The sequence below is a fragment of the Bos indicus genome, chromosome 22, assembly GCF_029378745.1.
Source record: "Bos indicus isolate NIAB-ARS_2022 breed Sahiwal x Tharparkar chromosome 22, NIAB-ARS_B.indTharparkar_mat_pri_1.0, whole genome shotgun sequence".
Classification (NCBI taxonomy): Eukaryota; Metazoa; Chordata; class Mammalia; order Artiodactyla; family Bovidae; genus Bos; species Bos indicus.
The window spans coordinates 50,836,285-50,855,754 of NC_091781.1; the positions used below are offsets into that span (position 1 = coordinate 50,836,285).

Here is a 19,470-nt window from a genome sequence, read left to right on the forward strand (position 1 = left end):
AACTTGTGTATGAACCTTTATCAACATTTTCTAAGTTTTATAGAATTTTTCCTAATTAAAACTGTTGGTGTTTTCTCTTTTTTTGATGGAAAATTAAAGAATGAACTTTGAGGCTTTATAGCAGATACTTTTCCAAGGTTTTATCCCATTCTTTCTGAGAGATGAGTGTTTTATTTGCTGTCCTGCTTAGGGAATACGTTTATATTTGGACTATTCTTGTGGTGAAACTGATCGTGACAAAAACTAAAATATGGCTGGCAGGGATTAGTGAGAGGAAGGTGTTTTAAATGCCCTAAACTTACCTTTCCTAGAGGATAGATGAGTGTTTAAAATTCATAGATCAGGAAGCAGAGGTCATAGCATACTTAGCTGGTTTTACTTTTCATTTTATACCTTCCTGTACTATTTGAGCAGTTTTTTTAAAAACAATAGGTGTGTTACTTTAACCCTCCCCGCTAAAGCGTCTGCCTGCAGTGTGGGAGACCGGGTTCGATTCCTGGGTTGGCAACCCACTCCGGTACTTTTGCCTGGAAAATCCATGGACAGAGAAGCCTGGGGTGCTGCAGTCCATGGGGTTGCACAGAGTCGGATGGGACTGAGCGACTTCACTTTCACTTTCACAAAAACAAAGACAAAAAATAGGAAACAAAACTAGGTGGAATTCTACACTGAAAACTGAAGAAAGCTTGATTCTGGGAAGAAGAGTTGGTATAATTCTGCTTGTACTTAATGTCAGACTTCAGATGAGGTTTAAGCCTCCTTGATTACTGAAACTTGAAAGAGTGAAGGGAAACAAGGTCACTCAGAAGATTCTGTGGACTACCTTTACCAAGCAGTATTTGTGTGAAGGTTTCCGATTCTGTAAAGTTAACTTACTCTGTTTCTTTGTGCTTGTTCATACTTACCTTCTCCCAGATTTGAAGCAAGAAAAGGTTTTTTTTTGCCTGATTTTCTATACTTCTTAAAAAATTGCTTGAAACAATAGCTACCATTCTAGCACAGACAATCTTCACATTTCAAGCCATCTCTTAAGAATTTTACAGGAATACAACTAATTATTGAAAAAAATGAATTTGGAGAAGTGTAAATTTCAGTTGCCCCCTGCTGGTCTTCTGTAATGGAGGTGAAAAACTGAAATATGTACCGGCATAGTAAAGAACTGGTAAATGGTGGTTCACACAATTCTCTCCTTTATCCCTTTTTGAGCAGAAGGTTGTATGTACTTGAGTATTAGGGTCACATACTGTGAACTTTGTAATGTTATTAGATCTATAGTATGAGAGATGCTTCCTTAAGAAGGAAGTTTCAGTTATGATGCTCTTATCAGAGGGAAGCTTTGACACAGTCTATGCCAATGTGGTTAGTGACTGTGGGTCACCTGTGCTGGAGTGGCCTGCTCTGAATATGAAGCGCTTGGCCTTGAGTGCGTGCATGCCATTGCTTTAGTTGGGTCTGATGCTCTGCCACCCAATGGACTATAGCCTTCCAGGCTCCTCTGTCCATGGGATACTCCAGGCAGAAGTACTGGAATGGGTTGCCATGCCCTCCTCCAAGGCATCTTCCCAACGCAGGGATCAAACCCATGTTTCTAAAGTCTCCTGCACTGGCAGGTGGTTCTTTACTGCTGCACCACCTGGGAAACCCTGATGCTGCCCCTGTTTTATGTGCCATGGGCATTATTGATAGCTTAATCTTGAAGTCTCGTAGCAGACCTCCTAATTTTCTGTTCTGGGAAAGATAACTGAGAGTCTCTGCATCAGAGAGAAGGGAGACCTGGGCAGGAGAGGTGGTTAGAAGAGATGAGAAAGGGACAGATAGGAGTTAAGTTTCAAAAGATAAGAGGCCATCAGCAACAGCTTCACCTTTCACTCCCCTGACCTGTACTTGGCATTTTCTGTACTCTGTTGTGCTTGGGGTTTCCTAACTCCTGTTGTGTGGAGGCTTCCCTGAGAGTAGTGGTCTAGGCATCTTAGACAGGATAAGGTATATATAGTATTCTTTATTTATGGAGAAATATATTTGCAATGTATTATGGGTCTCATAATAAAAGATTTCTTGCTGGGGTCTGTTCTGTTTGAAAGTACCTGAATATAATTTGTATACTATATACTTAAACAGCATCCCACAGAAGTATTACCAGTGTCAGGAAATTAATAGGAGTACGGATCATATTTTTCCTTTGGTCTCTTGCCCTGAATATATGGTGGTTTTTTTTTTCCCTTCAAGGTATAGATTAACCATTTACTAGGGAAAAGCAGAAAATTTTATTGTTGTAAGTTATACATGTCACAGGAACAGAGAGTCATAATCCTTCTTGTTCCACACTGAATTCCAGATGCAACAGATAAGTACCTACGTGTGTCAGCCATTCAGAGAGGACCAGGATACAGTCTTGTCTACTAGAGTTTAGAGCCAGGTGGAAGATAATAATGAGAGGATTACCCACCCACTTTGTATCTGTTAACAGAAGACAGCATCCGGGCAGTGAAAGACTGATATTTCTAGTCTGATGGCTCAAGGGAACAAATCACTTTTTTAGATATTTGAGATTGACCGAGAGTCTTTTTTTGGGCAAAGAGACTCACTTGGTTTGTGTTACTTTCATACCCTTTCATTGCTTTTGTTTGGGAGGTGGTAGTGGTCAAGAGAGAATGGTATGAAAGCGTACAGGACACTCAGCATTCACGGATAGATAGTGGTTGTCCCCCAGCTGCTTGAGGGCTATTATCCACCCTTGTACCTTAAGGTAAACACCCTGATGAAAAACTTGCAAAATTGATTTCTGAGTTTTAGAAGTAACCTAGTTACTTAAGGTACTATTCAACTTCCGTCTCCTACTTATTTAAGTAGTATTAGTTAATATTTATATGGCACTGTCTATATGTCAGGTACTTTTGTAAGTGCGTTACACATATTTAATCCTCATGTCTATGGTGCAAATATTATTTTAATCCCTCTTTTATAGACAAAACCAAAGTTAACTGACTTGTCCAAGATAACACAGCAAAGGAGAGTTTGAGCTGGGTTTTAAACCCAAGAAGTTTGGCTCCAAAATCCATGCTCTTAACCAGTAAGCTATGCAACAAAAGAGTGTGAGCAGTTGATAGCAAAATGAGGTTTTGTGGTGTTTGGGGGAGTGGGGGAGATGAACACATCCCTTGTGTCTAGGGTCATGCCACAGCTAGGTGGCATACGTGTCCCTTCAGTGCAAAACATAGTTGGCAGTGGAACTAGAACATACTGGTAGGAATCCCAGCTCCTGCCTTCCTTGGAGTCTTCTGATGGTTACAGAGTAGTGTTGCCTATGGCTTTCACTGTCTAGTGCTTGATTCTGCAGAGAAGATGGGATTGGCCTGGCCAAGTGATGGGTGGAGTATGTGTTTTCAGCCCATTTCATCCAGTACTGTGACAAATGCTTTTGTTTTTTGTTTTCAGTGTGATAGTTTGATTTAAGAAATGTTAATGGAAACAAATTTCAGATGCCAATAATTGGAAAAAAAAAAAGGTTATTTAATAAAATTGTACTTCGGATTCCTTATGTATGCAGCTGCCCTGAATATTTCCAATCCAATGCTAGAATGGTTGCTCTGTGCATTTCAGTATGTTAAAACCATGGCATAGTTTTGACTTCTGTTCATTTGTTTTATTCCTAGGAACCCTGAGGACTCTGCAATATGAATAATTCTCTGGAGAACACCATCTCCTTTGAAGAATACATCCGAGTGAAGGCGCGGTCTGTCCCGCAACACAGGATGAAGGAATTTCTGGACTCGCTAGCCTCTAAGGGGCCAGAAGCCCTTCAGGAGTTCCAGCAGACAGCCACCACTACCATGGTGTACCAGCAGGGTGGGAACTGCATTTACACAGACAGCACCGAAGTGGCCGGGTCTTTGCTTGAACTTGCCTGTCCAGTCACCACGAGTGTTCAGCCTCAAACCCAGCCAGAACAGCAGATCCAGGTTCAACAGCCACAGCAGGTTCAGGTAAAGGGGAGATCACTGTTGAGGTGCATCCTATTGAATGGAATTTGCCATTAGGTTTTTGGTTAGTAGAGCATCACATCTGTATACAAATGTCAGGTTATTTTCACTAAGAAGAATATTCTATTTTTCAAAACATATTATTTTACACGAGGGCTTTCATCGTTAACACTAAAAATATTTGTCACTTCTGTAAACTGAACTTACCATTTGCTTTGGAGAACTGAGCAGTACAGACATGAAGAGGTCTTCTGGGACTGGATTTGGATATGTCCCAACGGCATGTGACCAAAGCTTCCCTTCTTGTCTGTGTCACCCTGAGCCGATCAGGAATATAGGAGGGCTCATCTTAGCTCATTACTAAAAGTAGAGTATTTTAAACTTTTTTTTTTTAATGGAAAGGCTATTATATTTTAGTGACCTTCATTTAGTTGTATAGTTCCATGACTCAGGTCACCTATAGATTTCTAGGCCTGCATTTGATATAAGCCTCAAGAGATAATGCTAATTGATAGTAAGCTTACTGAAGAAGAAGAAACTTAATACATTTATTGAGAAGATACAAGTTGTCTTCTTTAGGGAGTCCTTATGTGAACTGACTAACACTTCCACACATGAAACTGAAAGTCTCCTCCAGTTACAAATGCTGCTTTCTTGCTACTTTCTACTGTGGTTGCATATCACTTTGCCCTCGATGATTTCTACCAGGAGAATAGGAAAGGACGTGGAACATGATGGAGAGGCCGAGTGTGAAGAGGTGTGTTTGGTAAGATAGAAGACTTTGCTCCTTAGCAAAGTAAGTGGGTGTATTGGAAGGACCTGAGCTCTGGAGTTACATTCCTGGGCTTGAATTTGACCTGACCTCTTATTTGTTGATATGATCTTAATCTTCTCAGTTCTAGTTTTTTTATGTGTTGGTAGGGATAGTACCATCCAGTGAGACTGAAAGAGATAGCAGGAAAACATCTGGCACATGGAGGGATGAAGTTGTTAATTCTGATCTTTATGAGAAAGGAAGGATACAGGAAAAGTAAAAAGAGAAGGCTGACTTTTCGGTTTAAGAAATTATTATAAAAAAAAAATTATTCTGTTATCTATAGCTTGGATCTTTTTCATAAGATTAAAATAGTTTGGAATTTGACTTTAATGTGTTTTTTGAGACTTTATATTCAAGATGGCTAATTGAGATCACCTATTAGCATCATCATTGTAACCCAAAGCTCTTGTAAATGGATGAAGAAGTACAATAATAAATCCATGAGATAGGTTCCAATATCATGGACTCAGATTTTCCCATTCTTAGTGACTACAGAGATACTTAAAAATTTTTTTTCTATCCGTGCTGGAAAAAAAAAATGCCATCAGAAATCTAACTAAAACAACTTTTAGAAATTGCGAGTCACTATATTGTACACCTGTATCTTATAAAATTATATAGTAGCTATCCAACCTAGATAGTATATTCAAACGCAGAGACATTACTTTGCCAACAAAGGTTCGTCTAGTCAAGGTTATGGTTTTTCCTGTGGTCATGTATGGATGTGAGAGTTGGACTGTGAAGAAGGCTGAGCGCTGAAGAATTGATGCTTTTGAACTGTGGTGTTGGAGAAGACTCTTGAGAGTCCCTTGGAGTGCACGGAGATCCAACCAGTCCATTCTGAAGGAGATCAGCCCTGGGATTTCTTTGGAAGGAATGATGCTAAAGCTGAAACTCCAGTACTTTGGCTACCTCATGCGAAGAGCTGACTCATTGGAAAAGACTCTGATGCTGGGAGGGATTGGGGGCAGGAGGAGAAGGGGACGACAGAGGATGAGATGGCTGGATGGCATCACTGACTCGATGGATGTGAGTCTGAGTGAACTCCGGGAGTTGGTGATGGACAGGGAGGCCTGGCGTGCTGCGATTCATGGGGTCGCAGAGTCGGACACGACTGAGTGACTGATCTGATACTTAAATAAAAATAATAGGGAATGATTTTTTTTTTTAATCCACTAAATCTAAGAAATTGCCACAAGAGAGGAAGCAAACAGCATCAGGTGATAGAGGAATTCATGTAGGAGGAAACTTTTACGAAAGATAGAGCAGTTCTTAGGGTCCCCTAACCTGAGAAGCTGGAACTTCACCAAGGACTTCAAAGCACGTTTATGTGTCGGTATACATAATGAGTAGCTACCAGGTATAGGATGAAAATGGCTCTGCTGATCAGTGAGGAAAAGATATATTCTATTAGTAGAGTAAGGCATCTACTCCTCTTTTGGAAATAAAGTTGGATATCTTTCATAATACAAATTAGGTCCAGGTGGGTTAAAGAGTCAGATAAAAAGAAAGCAATGAATTATGAAAGGGCAGTATAGAAACTTTTTGTGGTTTTTAGGTTGTGAAGAGCCTTCCTAAGGAAGAAAGTAAACTCTAAAATAGTTTTCCTCAATCTTTTTTTACCCTGAAAGAATCTTTGAACTAATTCTGAGGTCTCAGGGAACTCCTGCATAAAAATTAATTGTATATACAGCTCATGGAATCTTAGCTTGATCAGCATTTGATATAATAATTGAGTAATAATTATCAATGCTCTTTCGGTAAAAATCGTATTTTTTTTCTGTGTATCTACATTTTGGCTAACTTGTTAGGCTACGTTTTATGTGTGGTTCCCTTTCTCACACAGGTCATCGATTTTAATTCAAGTTATTTGTGTAGGTAGAGTAAACCTCATTTTTTCCTTAAAAATTTTTTTTTTCCTATTTGAAGGGGTTTTTGTTTTTGTTTATTCAAGTAGTCCTAAAAATCTTATTATAAATTTCTACTGGTACAAGTTGCTGAGATATGGTTTGTGGTATATGATATGTGCAATAGCAGTCCCCCCCCCCCCCCCCAATATTTAAAATTAAAAATGACCTTTTAAGGGAATTCCCTAGAGGTCCAGTGGTTAGGGACTCTGAACTTTCACTGCCAAGGGCCTGAGTTCAATCCCTGGTCAGGAAATTAAGATCCCACAAGCTATGCAGTGCAGCCAAAAAAACCCCGAGTGTCTTAAATATGATAAAAATTTGTTTGTTTAAAAAAAAAAAAACTAAACCAGATTATTTGCATAAATATATGACTAAAGATACAACTTTATGTAAGACTGAAAAAACATTTTCTTTTTTTTTTTTTTGAAAAAACATTTTCTTTTTGAGTGACAGCAGGCTCAAATATGGGCCTAGCAATTATAAAATTATTTTATGCACATGTTGGTTTTCTGATCTCTTTTATAGGTTTATATATTCTTTCTTTAAAGTATATTTTTGAAACTAAAATAAGCACATGGGACATAGGAAGGTTAACTCATCTTCCCGTAGCTAGCATTTGCACTCAAGCTGTTTTAACTCGAGTCTGTGCTCCTAACTACTGGTTCTACTACACAAGGAGCATGCAAAATAGAAAAAATAATTAGAAATATGAACAAAGAATATAAATAGGTAGTTCATGGAGGAAGAAATACAGATTGTACTAGTAAGCATATGAAAAGACACTTCATGCTTCTGGTGACTATGGAAGTGTAAGTTTTTAAAATGAAATATGTTTTATTTATTAGATAGGAAAACATTTATGAAGAGTTTACCCAGGGCAGTAAAGGTATGAGAGGATAAATTAGTGGGATTTTCTTGACAGTTAATTTGGCAATACTTGTCAAATGTATTAAGTATGCATACCTTTGGCCTTACATTTGTGTTCACAGATAAACATGTGTATAAGGATATTCAGTGCTGCATTACTTATAGTAGTGCTACTGGGAACAAGTCACTTTCAGTAAAGGACATGGGAAATAATGATACATCTGTAGTATATTGTCCTGTGTAGCCAGAAGAATGAGGTGGATCTATGTATGTTGACAAAGTGGGATGTTTAACAGATTGTAGAGTGTTATAAGCAGTTTAGTATCACTGGCTTTTAACATATGTAGAATGTGGTAGTCCTTAAATAGTAGTAATAAAGCCTGAGAGGAATTGAAGGGGTAGGAGACTAAGAAAGAGTTCTTGAATTATTAAATTATTTGATTATTTAAATTATTAAATTATTTGATTAAACATGAACTTCTTTGTAATTAAAAAAAAGGTGTTGCTTGGGAATATTTTGCTTTGAACTTGTGTAGGACTATGGTTTTTTAACCTTTTCTTCTCTTTCCTAGACACCTCCATGTATTTGTGTTTATGTGTAAAGCCTTTTGCTAGATGCTTAGGGACAACATTGAACAAGACGAAGCTTCCTGACCTTGTGGAACATGTATTATAGCTGGGAGGGGTAAGATGATACATAAGATTTTAAAAAATCTTGTTATATAGTGATAAATGAAAAAGAGAAACAGAGCAAATGCAGGTGGCCAGGGTGAGCCTTAATATGCTGGTGACATGTGAGTTAAGACCAAAGAGAGTTGGTGAATGAACCATATGGCTATCTGAGGAAAGAGCATTCGAAGTCAGAAAGCGCTAAGGCAGGAGCCTGCTCATTTGAAAAAACAGCAGAATGGCTGCGTAAGTAGAGTGCACTGAGTAAAAGGATGAGACTAAAGAGGTGACGTGTCCACTGAAACACGGAGCTGAGCAGGCCTGCCTTCTCAGTTCAGTTGTTAAGACTCTTTGCCCATAGTATTGTGTCTCAACCTAACCCTTTTGATAAGAATGTAAAATTATGCCTATCTTAACGTCATTTGAAATTTCAAAACAGTTTATTGCCTTGAGGGCAGAGGCAGTTTTCTAGATTACCTTAAAAAAAAAAAGTGATAAAATTAGATTGCTTTTTTAAAACCATCTGTCACCATCCCAGAGAGTTTGTTCTGCCCCCATAAATTTCTCATCTTTCCAGTCTAGAAGCAGCCACATAATATTTGACAAAGTAATTATATCCCTAGAATAGTTCTAGTGAATTGATGGGAGAGAAAGGTATGTGTCAAAGGTTAATTAGAGTAGCTGTCAGAGTAAAACTCACTGTGTCTGTTCAGTCTCTGTTCCTACCACCCTCAACAGTTTTGGCCCCCAAATGTGTGTGTGGTTTCCTCCACAATGACCAGTTCTCCATATCAGCTGGCTTGTGTATAATTCAGTTCAGTTCTGACACTATTTGCTTGGAGTTGGTGTCAGATCCCCACAAGTTAAGGGGTCAGTTTGACACAACTGCCCCCCACCCCCACCCCCAGTTCAGAGTTGCCAGTCCCAGATTATCTCAGCTGTACTTCTGACTAACTGGCTATAAGTTGCGGTTCTTACTATCCCTCCTTGGGTTTGATGATTTGCTGGAACAGCTCACAGAAGTCAGGGAAACACATTACCAGTTTATTATATAATTAAGGAAATGATAAAGGATATGGATGAACAACCAGGTAAAGATACACATAGGGTGAGGTTCTGAAGGGTTATGAACACAGGTGCTTCTTTCATCATGGGGGTGGGGTGTACCACCTTCTCGGCACATGGATATATTCACCAACCCAGGAGCTCCCTAAACCTCTTACTTTGGGGATTTTTGTGGAGGCTACGTCATGTAGGTATGATCGATTAGTAACTCAATTTCTAGCCCCTCTTCCCTTTCCAGAGAAAGGGGGGTGGGGCTGAAAGTATCAAGTTTCTAGTCTTAGCTTTGTCTTTGAGGTGATGAGCCCTCATCCTGGAACCCACCAAGAGTCACCTCATTAGAACATAATATGGTCCTAGCATTTATATTATCACTTCGAAAATTACAAAGGTCTTAGGAGCTCTGACGAGGAATCAGAGAAAAGACCAAAAGTTGTTATTTCTCATTATATCAAGTAGCATATGTTTGTTTAAGACGGGGGTACTATCTGAAGGCAAAAGGTAGCGCTCTCATGTAAATACCTTAACAGTTTGTACAATACTAGGAAAGGTTTAAGTTTCCTGTTGTGGGTAGGTCTGCCTGAGCTAGGTGAAAATGGTTCATTTGAAACTTCACGTTCAAGAACCCTCTTGAGTTGGGTACTTCCTGAAGCGTCCACATGGAATTAAATCTGTGTGCCAGAGAGAAGACCCACTGGTGAATTCTAGGAGTCTGATTCTACTTAGCACCCACAGAATTGGTTTTCTTCCCTACATTTCTCTCCAGGGCAGGAACTGAGGCTTCAGATAAGGCTGGTTCAGTCTGGTCCTACTCAATGTAGGATGCTTTGAGGAAGGGGATTTCTCAGCACTCAACTCTTTTGTTGTTAAAAGTAAAGATCTCAAGGTTCATAGATCAAAGTGCAGCTCTTCTTCATTTGTCATCCCAACTTCTGTCCCTCTTCCTCTTTTGCTGTTGCACATTCTCTCTGTGCTGGTATAGTCACTCCCTAACCCATCACCGGGAGAAGGCAATGCACCCCACTCCATTACTCTTGTCTGGAAAATCCCATGGACAGAGGAGCCTGGAAGGCTGCAGTCCATGGGGTCCCTGAGGGTCGGACTGAACGACTTCACTTTCACTTTTCACTTTCATGCATTGGAGAAGGAAATGGCAACCCACTCCAGTGTTCTTGCTTGGAGAATCCCAGGGACAGGGGAGCCTGGTGGGCTACTGTCTATGGGGTCGCACAGAGTTGGACATGACTGAAGTGAGTTAGCAGCAGTATCCTCTCACCACCGTGTAGAGTTGCTGAGAGTGAGGAAGAAGGTAATTACGAGCCAGGCTTGGCTCTTAGACAAAGATGAGTTTGATCCTCCTCTGATTCTTTAGATATGTGGTCACAGGCAGGCGATTTAACCTCTTTGAGTCCATTTCCTTATCTATATCATAAGAATAAAATAATTTATATTGTAGTTATTTTAAGGACTACATAAAATGCTACGTCTTAAGTACACCGCCTGGCACATAGTAAGCCTTCAATAAATAAATCATAGCTACTGTTGTTTTTTCTTCCTGCTCTGCTCATTAGTTCAGTTCCTACCTAGGGCCCTAGTTGCTTTTCAGACATTTGAAAAGTATCCAGACAAATCTTTATAACAAGTGTTTGTGCTGTTTTTGGCAGTTTGCCTTTTTTTTTTTTAAGACATAAAATTTTGCAGGTGCAGTTCAGATCTCTAGTACCGCTTTGCACATCTTCCTCTCCTAAGGTAAACGCTGTTTTTTTTGTTTGTTTGTTTCTTTTTTTTAAATTTTTGTATTATTTTTTTTTTATTTTTAAACTTTACATAATTGTATTAGTTTTGCCAAATATCAAAATGAATCCGCCACAGGTATACATGTGTTCCCCATCCTGAACCCTCCTCCCTCCTCCCGTGAACACTGTTTTAAAGTTTCCAACTTGTTACATCTTCTGTATCCATCTGAGTTTTGACTTTTAGTTACAAGTATCAGGCAATTAGTCCCCCACCTCCCTCCTCCTAGTTTACTCAGAAGAATTGGCTAAAGGGTAGTAGTTAGCTCAGGAAATTTATAGGAGGGTCAGAGAATGGATTTTGGAGGCTGCACGGCCAGGAAAGGACTCAGGTCACATTGCTGGCTGGCTTTGCCAAAGACGTGCAGCCACACCCTTGGGCACAGGTCCTTGTCCTACCATGGTCTCTCATTGGGATTTATGCCATCCTGTTCCATTTCTGCCACAGTCCTCCGCTCTCACCAGAAAAGGAGGTTGTGGTTCCTGCTGCCTCATGTTGCTCCTTTCTGAGTCCAAATTTCATGCAGTGTCTAAATTGGGAAGTCTTGGTCACAGGCCTGCACTCTAGCTGCGGGAGATGTTGAAAGAGTGATTCCAGCTTCTGCCTGGGGGAGGCAGAAGTCAGAATGTGTATTCTGCAGCCAAAAATAGGACTAAAATCAGCTACTCTCTCACTGGCATTTTGTGAGCTGATTGAGATCCTGATCATCACTTCAGATTGGTGGGCCGTTTAGTGCTGCCTTTTCTGGCCCTTCATGTCCAGTCTTTTCTTTTTTAATGTTATTGAAGTATAGTTGATTTATGATGATATGTTAGTTTTTGTTATATAGCAGAGTGACACAGTTACACATACACATACATATATATATTTTTTTTTTTCTTTTCCACTATGGTTTATCACAGGACATTGAATATAGTTCCCTGTGCTATCCAGTAGTCCCTTGTTTATCCATCCTATATATAATACTTTACATCTTGCTAGTTCCAAAGTCCCAATACTTGCCTCTTCCCCCCCTCCTCCCCCTTGGCAACCACAAGTCTGTTCTTTATATCTGTGAGTCTGTTTCTGTTTTGAAGATAAGTTTGTGTCATATTTTTAGATTCCACATAGAAGTGATATATGTGATATTTGTCTGACTTACTTCACTTAGTATGGTAATCTCTAGGTCCATCCATGTTGCTGCACATGGCATTATTTCATTCTTTGTAATGACTGAGGAATAGTGGTGTGTGTGTGTGTATTTATATATATATAAATGTATATATATCTCATCTTTGTCCATTTGTCTGTCAGTGGACATGTTAGCCTTTTACCCATGTTTAAATCTCTTCCCTCACCATATGTAGATTATTCATTTGTATATTAAGAATTTGGTAAATGTTTGATACTTGGATAGAGATTTTTACCACTTTCAGAAGAGCGTTTTTTTGAACAGTAAAGTTCAGCCAAGGATTTGCGGACTAGTTGTTAAAAGGCACAGGTGTATTTGGATCCCAGGTGCTGTGATTCCTCACTTAGTGGGATCTCTTCTGCCACACTGAGCACTGTCCTCTCCTCAGTCCCTCCTCAGTGAAACTCAGAGGATGAAATTGAATGTAAGTCACATTTGTTATTCTAAAATTTTTAGTGTGAGTGTTAGTTGCTCAGTTGTATCTGACTCTTTTGCAACCCCATGGACTGTAGCCTACCAGGCTCCTTTGTCCATGGAATTCTCCAGGCAGGAGTACTGGAGTGGGTTGCCATTTCCTTCTCCAAAATTTTTAGTAGCCTGTTTTATACAAGAGGGGAAAGATGTATATCAACTATATTTCAAGAAAAAATTTTTAAATGGAAAAAGAGGGAAGAATGAGGTGATATTGACTTTTTAAAATCACGTTTAAAAAAATAAAATCACATTTTATTTAAACTAATATGTTATTTCAGCATTAAGTTGTATATTGTTGATAAATTATTTTACCATTTTTTGGCACAAATCTTTGAAATCTTTTTGTGTTTTGAACTTGTGAGCACAATGTAATTTGGACTAACCACATTTTAAGTGATTGCTAAAAATGTGTAACAAATGCAGCTTTGGGGAAATACGAGAGAAGAATTGTTTATTCTTTTTTTTTTGTGGAAATAAGAAAGTAACTTTTAAAATTGTTTATGGGATGGAATTTCAGAATTGACCCAGCACACTCAGCCGGTTTATTCTTACATAAAATACTGGCTTTATACTCAAAGTAGCCAAAAACAGAACAGAACAAAAAATATTACTGTTTTTAGTGTCAGTGATTGGAAGAAAAGATTCCTAAGCGGGGTAATACATGTATTACTTCTTGGTTTTTCTCATTGCTTTTTAGTTGGAGTACTTAGTCCTTATGTTGTGTTGAGCTCTGTATTACTTAGGTTCTGAATGACACTGAGGAAAAGGAAATAGATTATTCATCTGCAAACAGGTTAAGAACCTAAGCTGCTGCTGCTAAGTCGCTTCAGTCGTGTCCGACTCTGCGACCCCATAGATGGCAACCCACCAGGCTCCCCCGTCCCTGGGATTCTCCAGGCAAGAATACTGGAGTGGGTTGCCATTTCCTTCTCCAGTGCATGAAAGTAAAGTCGCTCAGTCCTGTCCAACTCTTAGCGACCTCATGGACTCCAGCCTACCAGGCTCCTCCGTCCATGGGATTTTCCAGGCAAGAGGACTGGAGTGGGATGCCATTGCCTGCTCCGAAGAACCTAAGCTAGTGAGGTCCAATAAAACTTTTACACTATTGGTTATCAAACTTCAGGGTACATTAGAATCACCTGGAGGGTTTCTTAAAACAGAAATGGCCATCCTTCTCCCACTACAAATTCAGCTAGTCTGGGGTCACTGCTGAGAATTTATATCCCCCTGCCCCCTAGTTTTATTGACATATAGTTGACATACAGCAGTGTATAAGTTTAAGGTGTACAGCTCAATTATTTCATTTATATATATCATGAGATGGTGACCACAATAAATTTAGTTAACATCCATCATCTCATATACAGAGTAAGAAAGAAACATTTTTTCCTTTGTAATGAGAATTTAGGGTGCCTGGGTTCCATCCCTGGTCAGGAACTAATCCTGCATGCTGCAACTAAGACTTGGTATAGCCAACTAAATAAATAAATCCCTAGTACTTAGTTATCTAGGAAGTTTGTACCTTTTGACCATCTTCATCCAATTCCTCTTGTCTTTGCCTCTGCCTCAGTAGCCACAAATCTGATCTGTTTTTCTGAGTTTGGTTGGGGTTGTTTTTTTTTTTAGGTTTTTATATATAAATGAGATCATGTAGTATTTGTCTTTCTCTCTCTGATTTCACTTAGCATAATGCCTTCACCATTCATCCATGTTGTCACAGATGACAGCATTTCCCCCCTTTATATGGCTGAATAATATTCATTGTATTGACAGACACTTAAGATTGTTTCCATGTCTTGGCCATTGTAAATAATGCTGATGTGAATTTGGCAATGCAGTTATCTCCAGCAGTTTTTTCATTTCCAGAAAATGTGCATTTCTAACAAATTCCAGGTTGGTGCTGATGCTGCTAATCTGAAGACCACATTCAAACATATCTGAAAAACTTAATATACTCAATCAAAAAAAAAAATATAGGAAAGAAGTCATGAGATGTTGATGTCTGGCAGAAACCAACGAAATTCTATAAAGCAATTATTCCTTCAATTAAAAAATAAATTTTTAAAAAAGTCATGAGAATAAAAGAAACAGAACCAGCTCAGAATTGAAATCTAAATCTTAAGTCTGTACAGAAGACTTAGAATGCAGTCTGTCCAGGTTGAAAAGGAAGTCAGAATGCTCAAGAAGAAAGTAATTAGCGTTGTACATACTATGTCATCAAAAGCCCAGATGGATAATAAAGTGTATCTGTTCTGATCAACAGAGGGGAAGAAGAGCAATTGAAAAACTCTGGGAAAGATGGTGGGGGTTGCTGAATGAGAAGTACGGATTCAGATGTGAAGGGAACTGAAATATAGTGTGATTTATGAGGGATTGATAGAAGGTAAGAAATAGTGCTTTTTAAAACAATAAAACCAAATTCACCTTCTCCGGAAATGTCCTTCTCCCCCATCAATATATCACTTTCCTAGTACATGCGTATCTTTGGGATGGTCTTTTTTCTTTTTGTGTTTCTTTAGAATCATTTCAAATCTAAGCTTAAGTTTCAAACTGCCTTTTTTTTCTCTTTAATTTTTTGTTAAGGTTTCAGTGTGTCAGTTTGTTTTCTGAGACAGTTTACCTACCTTGAAAATTAAGTAGTTAATAAAGACAGTATCAGCTCTGAATGTCTGTCTTAGATTTTTGTCTTTTTTTTTTTTTTTTCTTTTTAAGAGAAATCTTGTCAGAGCTTCTTGGTGTGAAGAAATATTCAAAGTTCAGCTATTCCTTCAGTTTTAATTTCATTTCCTCATAAGTTCAAGTAAAATTTAAAAAACTTTTTTTACTTCACTGACTTTTCAGATTTTCAGTGTGACTCTGTTCAGTTCAGTCGCTCAGTCGTGTCCGACTCTTTGCGACCCCACAGACTGCAGCACTCCAGGCTTCCCTGTTCGTTGCCAACTCCCAGAGTTTATTCAAACTCATGTCCATTGAGTCGGTGATGCCATCCAACCATCTCATCCTCTGTCGTCCCCTTCTCCTCCCGCCTTCAATCTTTTCCAGCATCAGGGTCTTTTCAAATGAGTCAGTTCTTTGCATCAGGTGGCCAAAGTATTGGAGTGTCAGCTTCAGCATGGGTCCTTCCAATGAATATTCAGGGCTGATTTCCTTGAGGATGGACTGGTTGGATCTCCTTGCAGTCCAAGGGACTCTCAAAAGTCTTCTCCAGCACCACAGTTCAAAAGGATCAATTCTTTGGCTTTCAGCTTTCTTTATAGTTCTACTCTCACCTCCATACATGACTGCTGGAAAAACCATAGCTTTGACTAGATGGACCTTTGTTGGCTAAAGTAATGTCTCTGCTTTTTAATATGCTGTCTAGGTTGGTCATAACTTTTCTTCCAAGGAGCAAATGTTTTTTAATTTCATAGTTGCATTTGCCCTCTGCAGTGATTTTGCAGTGACTCTGTAGTAATTACCTAATCAGATAAAAAGTTATATTTTTATATAAATAAAGATATGAAAGGTATTACAAGTAATATTTAATTTTTTATTGACATGATTCTTAATGGGTAAAGGTTATAAACATATAATTGATACCCTGTACAGTATGTTGACATTGGTAAGGAAATGTCAGAAAGTGCTTTAACTTTTACTCTTTTAATTGTAAATTCTAACTACTTAGGATATAAAGTAGCATCAGATTATCTTTACCTGTTTATTCTGATTTGAGTAAATGCCTCATTTGGGTAAATGCCTTCAGTTCTGATTCCTTAGTACTTTGCTAACTTGTTTGTGTTGGAAGATTGAATATTGATAAATGCTTTCTAGGAAAAGTCATTGTAAAGAGATAGAGTAAAATCATTAAGAATATGAACTACAATTCAATGATAATAACCAGATTTTGAACTTTTGTTTCTAAGCCAGTAATAATATAGTTAAAAAACATACTGTGTATTTAACTCTACAACAGTGATTCTTAAAGGGTAGTTCAGGGACTGGTAGTTCCCAGCACTCTGAAATTTTAATTGCTCTTACAGTGTTAAGAGTGATTCCTTAAAGTTAAGGCTGTTATTATTATAATATGAAGATGTTTATATGCCTTTTTCACTCTCGTTCTCTCATGAGTGTACAGTGGGGTTTTGCAGAGACCATGTGTGACGTGTGCACAACAGATTGCAAAAGCAAATACAAAGAATTCAGCTGTCTTCAATTAAGTCAGCCATTAAAGAGGTTTGCAAAGATGTAAAATTTTATGCAACTCTTATTATAGATTTTTTGTTTTGGAAAATAAAGTTACTTTTCATAAGAATTTATGATTTATGTTGACATTTATATTGGTTTATATGGTAATTTTTAATGAATTAATATTTTTCTAAGTTTCCTAGTTTTAATTTCTAATGTAGTAAATATTGCTATCTATAGAAAAGCTCTTTGGCGTCTTCAGTCATTTTTTTAAAAGAGTCCTGAGACCAGAAAACTTGAAAGCAGCTCTTCTTTAGTAATTGGCTTCATACTTTCCTTTATGTCCTTGGTGTAAAGCACTGATTCTCAAATTTGAGCATGCATCACATTGCTGATCCCATTCCCTAGAGTTTCTGTTTTAATTGTTCCACCTAAAAGTTTATATTTCTGACAAGTTGCATGGGTGATGATGATGTTGGCCTGGAAACTACATTTTGAGACTCACTGGTGTACTGCTTATGAGGAAGCAAACCAACTTTTTGAACACCTGCTGCTGCTGCTAAGCTGCTAAGTCACTTCAGTCATGTCCGACTCTGTGCGACCCCATAGACGGCAGCCCACTAGGCTCCTCTGTCCCTGGGATTCTCTAGGCAAGAACACTGGAGTGGGTTGCCATTTCCTTCTCCAATGCATGAAAGTGAAAACTGAAAATCAAGTTGCTCAGTTGTGCCCAACTTTTAGCGACCCCGTGGACTGCAGCCTACCAGGCTCCTCCGTCCATGGGATTTTCCAGGCAAGAGTACTGGAGTGGGTTGCCATTGCCTTCTCCGTTTGAACACCTACTATATGTCAGTAAAGATTATTTCATGCTCATGACCACTCTGTGAGGAGGTAAGCAGGTAGGCCCTTTTTATTGTTCCTCAGGAAACAGAAGCTTCAGGGACTTGTAGCCAGGAAAGTACAGCAGCATTTCAAGTCAGCTCTCAAGGTCTATGCTCTTTATATAACTTCCTCCTTGCCTATGATTTTTTTTTTAATTAGTCATGGCTTTCTTGATGTATAATTCTCATATCAATTCATTCATTTCCATGTAAAGTGTACAACTTCATAGTTTTTAGTCTATTCACAGAGTTGTACAACCATTATCACATCAATTTTAGAACATTCCCGTCATCCCAGAAAGAAAGCTTGTGGCTTTAGCCGTTACTTCGTATTTCCCCCAATCCCTATCTCCTGGACAGGCACTAATCTACTTTATTTCTGTAGATTTGCCTATTTTGGACACTCATATAAATGGAATTATACAATATGTAGTCTTTTGCGATTAACTTCATTTGGCATAATGTTTTCAGGGTTCATCTGTGTTGTAGCTTTTTATCAGCATTTTATTTTTTTCTTACTAGACAACATTCTTTTGTATGGAAGTACTACATTTTATTTTATTCATCAGTTGATGGGTATTTGGGTTGTTTCCACTTGTCACTTACTATAAATAATGCTGTTATTAACATTTATGTCCAAGTTTTTTGTGAGTATAGTTTTTATTTCTCTTGAGTATGTACCTAGGAATGCAACTGCTGGGTCATACGGTTTGTTTTTCATATCTTTGTCATATGCTATGTTTAACTTTTTTATGATCTGCCAGACTTTTGTTCCAAAGCAGCTATACCAATTTTACATTCCCACCAGCAGTGTGTGAAAATTCCAATTTTTTTTGTATACGTGCCAACAGTATCTTTTATTCTTAAAAAAATTGTGGTCTTTTTTTTTTTCTTTTTTTAATTTTATTTTTTGACTGTGCCACACAGCATGTGGGATCCTAGTTCCTAGACCAGGAATGGAACCCAGGCCCACCTCATTGAAAGTCTTGACCACTGAACTGCCAGGGAGACCCCTGTTATCTGTTTATTACAGTTGTCCTAGTGGGTTTAAATGGTATCTTCTTTTGCTTTGCATTTCCCTGACAGTTAATGATGTTGAACAACTTTTCATGTGCTTGCCAGCCATTTTCTTATCTTGGGAGAATTGTTCAGATCCTTTACCATTTTCTGTGTATGATGTGAGAAAAAAGTCCAACTTCATTCTTTTTATGTGGACAGCCAATTGTCCCAGCATCATCTTTGGTTATCTTTTGTGATGTATACAATCACTGATCTACCTTCTTATTTTCTACCTTCCTAATTCCTACATGCATTCAGAATAATTTAGATAAATGTCTGATGGAAAAATATGGTCTGTTTTAAAGTTACATACCATGTGTAGCATCTTTTCATGCCATTCTGTGTGCTGAAGTACAGCAGTAAGACATGAACTGCATTATCATCAGAAATGTGTTATCTGGGATATAGTCACCTTAGTTAGATTAAATTATCAGGAATCGAGTGGCTTCTCCTGTAAAATAAAGGTATCGTAAATAAGCGCTCTAAAGAATCTGTGCCTGTCTTACAGCAGCAAAATTGGAGATGTCTCATAAAGGGATTTCAAGTATTTTGTCTCTACTGTGGTTTGTCTGTGGTGGGAGTAGTTTTGATCCTGAGTTGGGAGTTGAATGCCTGTGGAATG

The 19,470-nt window shown here is 38.4% G+C and overlaps 1 protein-coding gene across 4 annotated transcripts in view; it reads left to right on the forward strand.

Annotated features, from left to right (window-relative positions):
* Positions 1-19,470, forward strand: part of QRICH1 (glutamine rich 1) — a 42,193-nt gene that overhangs the window by 5,822 nt on the left and 16,901 nt on the right. For all 4 annotated transcript variants that reach the window (XM_019984169.2, XM_070777215.1, XM_019984168.2 and 1 more), the window contains one exon: positions 3,654-3,983. In XM_019984169.2, the coding sequence (XP_019839728.1) occupies positions 3,675-3,983 (309 nt within the window). In that variant the 5' untranslated portion in view covers positions 3,654-3,674. The remainder of the gene's footprint in view (positions 1-3,653; positions 3,984-19,470) is intronic.